Source organism: Centruroides sculpturatus, unplaced genomic scaffold, assembly GCF_000671375.1.
Source record: "Centruroides sculpturatus isolate CEXI.00-Female unplaced genomic scaffold, Cexi_2.0 scaffold1372, whole genome shotgun sequence".
NCBI lineage: Eukaryota > Metazoa > Arthropoda > Arachnida > Scorpiones > Buthidae > Centruroides > Centruroides sculpturatus.
Window position 1 is genome coordinate 118,957 of NW_019385638.1, and position 12,434 is coordinate 131,390.

General features: G+C 32.7%; 1 protein-coding gene and 1 long non-coding RNA gene across 2 annotated transcripts in view; both read right to left on the bottom strand.

The window, feature by feature from the left end:
• LOC111640809 overlaps nucleotides 1-1,750 on the bottom strand; it is a 12,781-nt gene extending 11,031 nt beyond the window's left edge. Inside the window, exons 1-3 of the long non-coding RNA XR_002759319.1 lie at nucleotides 1,709-1,750; nucleotides 1,543-1,647; nucleotides 1,325-1,469 (exon numbers count right to left, since the gene is read on the bottom strand). This is a non-coding gene — a long non-coding RNA (uncharacterized LOC111640809). The remainder of the gene's footprint in view (nucleotides 1-1,324; nucleotides 1,470-1,542; nucleotides 1,648-1,708) is intronic.
• Nucleotides 1,751-9,504: 7,754 nt separating this feature from the next.
• LOC111640799 (proton-coupled folate transporter-like) lies at nucleotides 9,505-12,434 on the bottom strand. The gene is made up of 5 exons (XM_023386860.1): nucleotides 12,393-12,434; nucleotides 10,286-11,337; nucleotides 9,950-10,189; nucleotides 9,781-9,864; nucleotides 9,505-9,701 (listed from the first exon to the last, which is right to left on the bottom strand). Exons 2-5 carry the CDS (start codon nucleotides 11,217-11,219, stop codon nucleotides 9,541-9,543), a joined length of 1,419 nt encoding a protein of 472 aa, XP_023242628.1. The 5' UTR covers nucleotides 11,220-11,337; nucleotides 12,393-12,434; the 3' UTR covers nucleotides 9,505-9,540.

Consider the following 12,434-nt stretch of genomic DNA (forward strand, 5'->3'; position numbering starts at 1 on the left):
TTGCAGCAGGTAATCTCCGAAACTACTCATCCGATTTCAAAAATTCTTTCACCAATATTTAGAATGGAACTTCAGGGTGGACATAGGCTGTATATTATTCCGTTAAACATGGGGGATGGACAGTTCTTTACGGTAAGCCTTCCTCGTAAAACTTGCTTCTATTTATACTATTTTAGATGCGGGTTTTTGCGTTTTTGATTGCGTTTTAATAGGGTACGTCAACAGAATGTACACTAAGAAGAAATTTTTCGAAAAATTTCTTCTATTATAAATTTATAATAGATACATTTTGAGCCACAACAACACGTGGCGGGGTCTGCTAGTTTATATATATACAGGGTGTACCAGAATGACGTTTTAAAAATTCGGGGGATTGTAGAGGATGAAATTTTGAACGTTTTGATATAAGGAACTTATAGCCGGAAATTTGAACTAAAGTGTATACAGCGGTAGGAAGTGCTTGACCGCCCTTCACTTTGGTAGCAACTCTTCTGTCCATTAACGTCATGTTATTGCTGCGAATGGAAGACTGTAAACACACAACTACAGTGTTCCAACTGAGCCTGTATACAGGACGTTGTGTACTTAATGCTTGTCGTTCTTCAGGTCACCCCTTGCATCCACTGGCGCTGTGCTGTAAACACACAGCTAGTCAACGTGAGTCAGTGTACAATTGTCTGCTTATCGTGCTTCACGTACTGTAGATACGTTCTGGCGTCATGGAGGGTATCTACACATTTGGAGAACTTGCTAATATGCGTTTGTGTTGTGGTGAAGCTCGAGGGAATGCCAGTGCAACATACCGACCGTATAGAACATGCAAAGTGCTGTAGAAACTTTCTATCACATTTCCGGCTATAAGTTCCTTATATCAAAACGTTCAAAATTTCATCCTCAATACAATCCCCCAAATTTTTAAAACGTCATTCTGATACACCCTGTATAGTATATAAATGTCACTAGAAAATGTTTTTACAATAGCATTTCTTTTTAAATAAAATTATTTTTTAATAACAAAAATTAAAAAGGCGCCATTTTTATTCTTGGCGAAAAGCGTCCAAAATCCTAGTTACGGCTCTGACTCTACAATTAATCTTTTAAAACAATCCTGCATCCAGATAAAAGAAAGGTTATTGCAAATTTAGATATCAGTTAAAAATCTATAACGTCTCGAATGGTAACGTCCCTGATGGATACGCGCAGAAAATAAAGGATTAACACTAAGGGAAGGTAAACAGTTATTTATACATTAGCGAAAAACACTAACAGGTCTTAACTGAAAAGATCCGTTGGTTATTAATGGAAATATCTTACGATTGCTTACCGAAATGCAGTAACAACAACGAAATTAATGCTGTAGAATAGGATAAAAAGATTCCTCTGTTTCCAAATTACAAATGCAACAAGCTGCACATCACTCTGAACTTGAATTAACTTGCATTTTCAGTTTATTTAGAACTCCTCGTCAGCTAAAACACAATAAATATTCAATTAAAAAACTTTAAAATTTACCTTTCTACTATATTCTAAATTGAGACTTACCGTGATATTTTCCACATACAACGTAATTATTAGCAGGTAACGTGTTAGGGTGTAATACAGTATGTATCGCGCCTGGTATTTTAAGGATTTAAAATTAAATTTCGTCTGAAAAATAGTGTTAATAATAAATTATATGTGTATTTTACCTTAAACGCAACCAATTTACCTGTATTAGACGATTATAATTTGTAAAAGCGTCTAAAACACACTCTAACTGTACGTTATATTCCAAACACTAGAAATGTCTTAAGTTTACGTCACTTTCAGTAATTTGCATAATACAACCACACGAAAATATTTTATCCATGACTGGATGGAAAATACATTTTATGAGCGTATAATTATTTCTTCAAAATTGAATAAAAAAACATATTAATGTGCCGCAAAAAATGTGTTATAAATTATACTAATGCAATAAATTATTTAAAATTGTACAAGAATCATAGAATCTTGTGCCAAATATCGTTAAACATAGAGCCTTGATTGAAATAAATTATTTGATATTTTTATAAAATCATGTTATAGTAGTTTACAAGTGTCATTTTCAATAGCAGTGTGTATAATGTGTATCGTTTATATTACAATTGAATGATTGTGCATGGGAATAAATGAAAGATTGACTGCAGTTCAGCCTTATTGCTGCTTTGTGCTCTTTAAATCGATTCTGAAGTAGTCACAGAAGGCACGTATTAAGCACGTTAAGCATTTTCCACGACCATCAGACAATTATTTTCATGGCATTGGGTGGGGGGCTGAAAACGCTTGTTTAGAGGGATTAAAAGTTTTTATGTCAAAATATTAATTTTAGTGCGAATGAAAATCTTAAAATCTTGTTATTTTATAGGTATTTGGGGATGGATGACAACAATTGGGCTTGATGAATTACTCTCTTTTATGGGAAGCTGGTTCTTCACAACATGTGAACAGTTTGAAACATTCCCTCTTTGCAGCTTTAGAAATGTTGTTTGGTCCAATCTGGATAGTGTATAGTGTACGAGTGCGATCGTTCGCCGGTGTGTATATCAGGTATTTTGGCTTTATCCTACGGCCAGTGAAAGCAGCCGACTTAAATCTCATCGAAAATCTGAGGGTACAATTAGATGCTTGTTTGTTTGTTTTGTTAAGTTACGGCGACGCAACACTTGGGCGATCTGCCTCGGCCCCTAGAGGGATGCTTTCCGGGAGATCTTTTTAAGGGTAGTTGGCCCTTATTCAGGCGTTACAAACGAGAAGAAAACCCAGAAAACTCCACGTGGCCAGCCCGTTCTGACGAGACGTGAACCACGACCGAACTCCTAATGTTCAGGGAACGGAACCGCTTGCTCACTGGTGGGCCCTACTAGATGCAAAACGAATCTTAAGAGTTCTGAAGATATATAGAACATCACTTATAACTATTAGAACTGTATTGCATGGACAAGCTTATGCGATAAACTGATACAGTTTGACAAACAGACTGAAAGAAGTTATAAATAATGGTGGTCTTTATATTTTATTAGTATTTGGTCCAATAAACAATTACAGTTGTATACTGTATTGGGTTGATGCAAAACTTTCAGGAAATTGTTAGTTTTATATTACAAAATTTATTTCATAAACAAAAAGTAGTTCGCTCAAGAAAATAATTACTATTACAATTCAAGCCTCTTTTCCATCGATTGGACAGGTCACGGGTAGTGGCAAATGTGCAATGTTAAGCCTACAGACAAACATGTCAAATTCTCCAATGCGTCATTTAGCGATTTAGCTTTTTTAAACTGGTTTTTTGCCTCCATCTTGTTAATTTACTCCTAATTTAGGGAGAAATCAGCAGGATAGAGGAAAATTTAGGCAAAAAATGTAACATCTGCCCATATTGGTTAGTGGAGTTTCAGAAACGAACAGGCGCTTTTAAAAGTCATGATTCATGACTTTTGGAATTGACTCATGATTGCATTAAAGAGGCAGTCATGCAGCGAGATCCGGCTCAATTTACTTTGTCACTTAATACTTTTGTTCAACTTTGCCCATGCCGCTTGCGCCCTAAAAAGAAAATTTGTTTCTCAGGATTGTCAAAAGTTTTCTAATATTTTCAATATACATTGTACTTGAAAAAAAGTATTAAGGTAAACTTCTTCAGATTTTAGGTGTAACTCTGTTATTTATAGGGAGAATTTTAGGTCTGTTTAGTATTTTTTCACGACATAATGTTGGTAACACTGCGCCAATATCTGTTTTTAATTTACCGTTACTCTACGATGAAACCAAGACTCGTTACTTAGTGATGTTTGATGGATTTTCAACAAACTTACCAACACAAATATGAGTAAACTCGAACATCCGACAGTTGGTAGGTCTGTGAATTTTATCCGCGAAGTCCAGAACAAGACGATTATTGCCCACCCGTGACAAAGTGGATAAACCACTGAACACTTGTCGTAGGTTTGCGCCTGGCCAAAGGGTTGGCCATGTGGTGTTTCTAGAGTTTTCTTCACGTTACTACCACGTAAATAACACCAAAATCACGTGTTGGAATGTTAACAAGTGTTTTGATCCACTGACCCAAGAAAACAGAATTGCTGTGGTTGTGCGAATGTTTGAGTGGATTAACATGGAAGTATCATCAAATCCTGCTCCATAGCCTTCAAGAGACCGTGGCATATTTCTTGGTGGATGGTATAGTTTCTTCTCCTCCTACAGGTTGTAGTTTCTATACGTTGAACCGTTTCGTACGGTATGGTGGATTTCTCGGAACGTTGTTCATCGTATATAGTACATTACCCATTCCCCGAATTTGATATTAAACAGTCTTATATTTTGCTCTAGTGGGAAGATACTTCCTGAATTTCTTAGTGAAGCTTGTATCTTCGTGCAACCAGTTTCTCAACTTTAGATTTAACTAAAAATATTACCGATAAACAATTATATTTGTTATATATAGCCTAATAACATGAATACAAATAAGCCAATTATAAATAGAGCATGAGTAGTAGTTTACTACGAGAAATTAAATCGTCTATAAAATTTAATTTGACATTTCGTTATTTCTGTTGATTTTTTGAAACAATAGAAAAGTATTAAGTAACAAGGTCAAAGTATTTAAACAAAAACTCAGTCTTTGTATGATAAACTACGATTGAAAGAGTATAATAATGCTATCATTTTATGATATTTAATCTTTAACCGCCTATGTGTAAGCCCTTGACATTAGTCACGACAATCATATAACACGTGGAAATAATAAGAAAACCATATTTTAAACAAACGTTTATAATTTATTTTAAGGTATATTTTTATTTATTTTAGTAAACTATATCGTAAAATTTACACTTGGTACACTTTGATGTCATATTGACGTAAGTGGTGTTAGAAAACTGTTTTATCTAGAGTCTAGAGCCTGTAATGCATGTGTGGGTAATATATACCGTTGTAAACAATTCTTTTCGTGCATAAAAAACATCAAAACTGCCGAAAGAAATAGGTTGAGTGATTCCCATTCAACTAACATTCTTAGAATTAAGACTAGTATCATAAAAGCAGATATTGACAATATTATAGGCTAAAAGAAAGGCAACGTCAAAAATCGCATTGAATTTATTTTTATTTTGTGTGAGAATAATTTATTTTTTTACTGTCAATAATACAGTATTTTTTATAATTATATATTTGTTATTAAAATTTAATATTCACATTTTAAACTTTTGAAAAGCATATATTTATATAAAGTATCTTTGTGCCCACTGAATATACCTAAATTTCTAATTTGGTCCATTCGGAAAAAAGGTTGGACAACCCTGTATTACAATATCTTGAATATGTTGTAAATTTAATGATTAACTGAAACAAATTTTGAGATAATTATTTCCAAGGCAGTCTGATAACTTTTATCAAATCATTTAAGAAATTTTAAAATATAATTATAATATATATGCAATTATTACGAACAAAAATCAAAGCCGTAATTGAGCATCTGTGATGCTTCTCATATTAAGATCAAGGCTGTCAATTTGGCAACATGTCCTCAATAAATCATCCGTTTTAAGTGTTTCCACAAATAATTACGGTTTGTTAGATATGAACGCATTGTTTATACCCGTAAGATTTGACATTTTTAGAAAAGTGAACCAATATTCTTCTAACGGATGAATAAAAATAAAAATAAAAAAATAAAAACAAGTTATTGGTATCCTTTCCTAATAAATTATATGGAGCTGTTTAAAAGCAATTTTCCAAATTATCCTGTATTNAGAGTTAATTATATTGAACTTGCTTATTTATTAAGTGCGTTAGATAATCTATTAATTAAAAATACATTTAGAGAAGTCTACGGTTTTTACTGGCTTATCGAACAAACGAATACGAATGGACCATAGACCATCACTGACTGATTGCGCCTGGAAGTCGGCTTGTTACAAAAACACAGCTTCCCTATCATCAAATGTCACGGCACGCCCCTGTATTTTACAATATATATTCACGAGTATGACTGAAATGTACAAACCAAATCATAGTTAACTGAGTTTTGAGCCAACCTTTATTTACGAAACAGAATATACTGAATCCAACGCTGATAAATGAAGTAAATACGAACTACTGAAAATGTAAATATTAATCAAAACTTAATATTTATTGTGGTAATTCGTCTAATTGACAACGATAGAAATCAACATGGTAATTATAGAGTAGATGCTCCGAGCTCTCTGTACAAAGAACAATTGGATAAATCTCAACAATGTTTAGTACTGTCCTGAGATGCGGTTTAAATTTTTGCAAAAAAAAAACTTTGTTTTATAATTCAGTCTGAGTCAAAATGTGGCAATTTTTTCCCCTTAAAATACATTATTAGATATGTTTTTTAACGAATTTAGGGTATGTATCGCAAATCATTTAGCTTTCGAGTGTATTGTGCAGGGGGATGCAGTTCTTACAGCATAAAAATGTAAAACACAGAGTCGTATCTTTGATAAAATTCCATCTCCACATCTGTAATCGAAATAAGACGAATGCAATTTATTTGTTAACTTCCGAAATTTTTCAGAAAAAGTATATATTGAAGAGACAGCAGCGCCAAACTATTCCCCAGCGACTAAACTTAGAACTAAATGAGGATGGGGAAAGATGTTCTACCCATTTATTCTAAGAATGTAAAACGTTTCTGATAATACAGTAGAATAGTAATTTTGTTGATTGAACAATTTTGTCGCCATTCTACAGAATATAAATTCATCTTCTACAATCCTCGCCTCATTTAAAAGAAGTTTTGTAGATATTATTTGAAAGAGGTTTTGTAGATATTATTTTACGATAGTATATATGCTGTATTTCCATTTATTGAGAACAATATTGAAATAAAAGGTAGCCAAGGTATGGGTTATATATAACACATGCTATTTGCATTTATAGCGTGTGTTATATATAAATGCAAATAGCATGTATGTCTGTTCCAGCGTTAGGATTAAAGTAATTAACTTACTAACATGAAGTGCTGTTCTTGAGTAAAATTGCAGGTACAAGAGTGGAAATATATGCTCTTTTGATTGACGAAAGCTTTTTCATAAAACATTATTTATGTCTTATTTAAAATAAAAATATGTAATTAATTTTTTAATAAATTAAAATGTTTAATATCAGTTGGTAAAATTAAAACGTCTATAATTATTGAATTTTGTATGCAGTATATGAACATATTTATAATTATGACTTTTATATATTGCTGAAATGGCAACTTAGCCTAAGGGGCCGTCCATAAATTACGTAAGGTGTTTTGGGGTGGGTGGGGGTAAAGGATTTCTTACTATTTCTTACTCAGGGGTAGGGGGTAATAGATCTCGTCTTACGTAATATTCTTATTTTTATTTTTTGATCTCGTTGAGTGGTGGCGTTTTGAATTTGGCTTCAATTTGGCGGTTTCTATTAAGAACGCTGGTTGTCTCGTGTGACGTGATAGAGTAATAACGCTAGCAGATTTACGCTCTACACATTTTCTGTCATGGGAGAAAGGCCGTGTGGTGGTTTCTCTCTCTTGTTTTTTATTAGAATAAGTGCACCATTCCTTTGGGTTGTATAACACTAAGAATACATAAACCAAAATGCATAATACAAAGTAAGCATAAAATTAGTATTCGGCTTTCAGTGAAAACTAAAATGTAAAACCAGAAATTATAAATAGTCTTTTCTTTCATATTTTTTAACATCATTGTAAAAAGCATGAAATAGTGGTTTCTGAACAAGCTTATCGAGTGGACGTGGCCACCCGAAACCAAGCGTAAAAATTTCTAATCTCAGAATAAGTGTATGTTGATCGTAAATTGGACAATGATAGATCATATAGTCGACGGTGTCTAGGTTTTCTGTACACAAAAGCAAGGAGCAGTTTCTGCCCGGTTATACATCGCTTGGTAGCTTCTAAAATTACCATGCTCAGTAAGTAGTTGAGCAGTAGCAAACGTTAAATCTCTAAGTAGTGATGAGAACCTGCATTCAACACTAGGAAAATAAAGTCTTGTTATTCTACCAGTTTTACTGCTTAACTACTTTTACTGGTTCCACTTTTGCATAACGTTGTTACGAATATAATTTTTAAGGCTGCTACGTGAGAGAGGGATGCGAATGTAGTCCAAATCAGTGTCCTTAGCCTCAAAGTCGTCTTTTTCATTTCCTAGTATGCCAGTATAGCCAGGAACAAATATAGAAGTTATCTTATTTACATGGTTTTTAATATGGTGCTGGATATATGCGATTTTATTGCTATTGCAATTGGGATTTAATAGAGCTTTTAGGACAGACAGAGAATCACTGTAAATGTTGATAGACAGAGTTTCGTTTGGTAGTGAAGTGGCCCACTGAACAGCTTGGTAGTCGGCATCTTCTTCAGCTTAATAGATGGAGGTATGTTGGAGGTATCTGTACCTTCTAACATATTTTTGGCAAAATATGTCAGTTTGGATGAAGATACAGATAATTGAGCCGAAAAGAAGTGAACTTTTGGACCCATCTGTGAAGATATTAATGTCTGCGTGATTATCCATGGAGGAAGCAGATGACACCAAATAACCTTGTTCACAGGATGATGATCAGAGATAGTAGGGTAATTGCAATGTGGTAGCGTATGAACAGCCGTAGATAGGAGTAGAGATTGTTGTTGAGCCTTGACGTTTGTAGTTCTGATGTAGTAGTTTAGAACCTTTTCTACGATACATAGTGGCAAAGGAATAAGCTCCGCTAGTATCAGAGAGGCATTAGTAAAAACTGTTCTGCCGCACTTTGAAATTCTGATGTCAAACTGGCTTTGAAGAGAGAGTAATTTACTTGCTACTGAACTTTTATTAGTTACATGATCACAGCCAGAGGCCGCGTAAAGTAGCATTGGTTGTATTGCCCCATTATATAGAGTTTTATAAGCTTTATTATTTAGTCCCCAAGTGCACCTAACACATTTTAGCAGCATGTAGTTTATTTTCTTGGCCTTAGCCAAGATGTAATCAATATGGCAACGGAATATAGTTTCTTTCTATTCTCTCTTGTTTTATCTTGTATGATGTTTCTTTTACACATGCTCAAGCTAGTCGATCTGACAAAGTTTTTTGCGTCTTTTGCGAACATTAAAATTAATATAAAAACAATTATAATGACGTTGATTAATGATGATGATAATAATAATAATATTGTTAATAATTAAAAAATAAAGTTCTTAAAATAAATTGTTCATTCGAATTCATTAAATTTTTATATTTTAAAATGTGTTCACATAAAGTCTTTTATAAATATTAGTACATATTAATTAACTAGTTAATAATTATATATTTTGGACCTAATGTGTTTAGGGTTTCATTAAAAACATTTTTTTGGTTAATTTAAAATCTTTCTATAAAATCATGCCAAAATATTACGTAAGATAGGAAGGGGAGGGGGGATAAAAAGAAAATATTACTTTTTCTTACACAGGGGTGGGTGGGGGTCTAGAATGGCCGAAATCGCCCTTACGTAATTTATGGATGGCCCCTAAATACAATAATTTACTTACGGAAAAACAATAATTGGAAGTATGATGATAGATCCTGCTATTATGTATGACATACCGGGAAACACATGGATGGAAGCATTAAATATCTGAGTAAATACTAAATTACCAGCAACAGGAACTAGAGATTCGCAAGATGATAAAAATGCAAAGATTTTACCTGAAAAACAAATATTCTACTTACTAAACATTGAAACATATAATATATCGATACTTCATCAACTTCCTCTTCAAAATACCTAACTCCTCTTCTGATACAATTTTAGAGAGTCTGGCTCTCACTGCCAACATACCCATAGTGCCGAATATACCAAGAGCATTACCTATACGAAAAGTCCTAGTTAATATATACATCATATATTTCTATTATTTAATAATAAACTTAATAATAAAAGTGAATATTCGAACCTAGATAATATAGCCATGATTCGTATGCAAATCCTTTAACAATATCTGATAAAAACATGGAGATGCTGCCAATTATACCCAAGCAATAATCTTTCATTTTCAAAACTTTTACGAGAAGAGGTACGGCAAAAACGACAAAAAACATTCCAGCAGTAAGGAATGCAGAATTAACATTAGAGTAAGTAGTTACGTCCCAACTGTACATTTCCTTGGCAAAGTAAAATGCAAATCCGCTTATAGCTACCAACAATTAAAAGTTATACGATTATAAAACGTATTCATTTTTATATTTATGATTGAAATATGACTAAAATTGTTTACACTATTCTTACTAACCTGTATAAGTAGAGATTAAAGCGCACATTGAACCTATCAATAACAAAATTTCCAATTTAGTTCCGTTCGGCCGAGGCTTCGTTACTGTATGATAACTTTCTTTAAAGTTTTGGAAAGAGAATAAATCACAAACAATTTTACCGTTCAAAGCATTCCGTAAGTTTCTACTGTCTTTAACAACTATAATTAACCACATTATAGCCATTACTTGCGAAACTATTCCTATTATATACACGTATATATAACCATACTTCTTATAAACCATTCCACCAATAAATGTGCCAAGTGGAATACCCACACCATACGCTAATTCTAGGAGTGCATATTTTATGGTTCTTTGTTTCTTGGTGGTTTGATCGGAGATTAAACTGTACATACACATCAAGGTTACTGTGAAACCTCCAGATATTCCTGAAGGCAAGGCACTGATAACCATCCAATATAACGGGGCGTCAAAATAAATTATATTTAATATAATACCAACGTTTTCTAATCCTAAACCAATTATTGCCAATAACACGGGCAATTTTCTTCCATATTTGTCACTCCAAGGTCCTATAACCATAGAAAAGAATACCGCTGGAACAGTTTGTATTAATGTGTTATATAGGTTATAGTTGTCTGCAGTCGTTTCTACTTGTTGTTTCTCTTTGGTATAATTATCGATATTATTACACACATTAGCAGAAAATCCGTAAATATTCAGACAAGCTTTATCTATAAAGATATTTTGTGAGCATACACGTCCCACGACATAAGAGAACATGAAGAGAGCCATAAACGGTTCGATTGTCAGGCTTTTAAGAAAACGTGAACATGTGAATTTATCTGTTTGTTCAGATTTTTGAACTGGTGGTATAAGTGGAGTCGATTCTTCCTCTTTCCAATTTGTATCTGATAATACAGGTTCGTCCATTTCTTCTACAATAGTCATTTTCCTCAATAATAATGTGTTTCAATGTGAAATAATTAAAGCAAGTAACAGAGTTCTTTTCAATACACAATTGAATTGTAGATTGATAGTTTGCAGCACAACCTTATAATTTATAAACCTGTAAGAAAGTAATAATAAATAATGCTTCTAGCCCACTACTTTAATTTAGATTGAATTAGTTATCCTAATAAATAGAGTTGTAATAAATTGGAGGGCTTATTTCATCAGGGTTGACTGGAATAAATAGACTAGATTTTACAAAAAATAGTAGCCTTCAATATCCCCAACCAAATTTTGATAAATACGGTACAACATCAGCATACATGTATGCTGATGTTGTATTGTATATATGTAAGCTTAAGAGGTGTCTTTGTACTCGAAATGCATTCTTACCAAAATTTGATTGGGGTTATTAAAGGCTACTATTTTTTTACCCTATTTATTAGGATAACTAATTTAATCTAAACTGTAAGAAAGTATTTAAGTTCATAAATTTCTAGCAGAAAAAATACTACATTATGTTAATTGTATAGAATTTATAAATATACAATATTATTATTATTGTCTACTGTTTGTTTTTCATTCATGTTAACTTTATTATTGCAATATTTCAAAAGCTTATTTTTAAACGTTAAAATATTATATCTATGGTAACAATAATAACTTGAGTTCAGCTTCATTTAACAGATCATTGTTTGAAGATTTTATTATATTTAATATAAAGTCGTGTAATATTTCCAATTGTACGAGTTTCTATACGTAAAGCTGATTAACAATCAGCTTCCCACTATAGGGAACTCGAGATCCACTTCTGGCTGTCGAAGACCGCAGGGATTTTTCGAAAATATCCCGAAAATATCTGACCCCATCCCTTAACCCTCCAGTAGGATTATTCATTAAAAAAATGGTGTGGAATGTGATATCATTCTGTACAATACATGAAAACTCAGCTAATAAGTTATTGCTTTACGGTATACAACAGATAATTTACATTTTCTGGCAACAGTAAACAATTTTTCCTGCTGTAAAACATGATAAACTATTACACATCTGTATTAATTTAGGTAAAATTAAATTGCCAAAATTAGAAATATTAACCAATACTAAACTTTATATAAATAAAACTATTAAAATAATTCTAAGCATTTTTAATACTTTGTAGTTTAAACTTACTTGTAAACGTTTATCTCAATGCATGCCTCTGTTCTACATCGA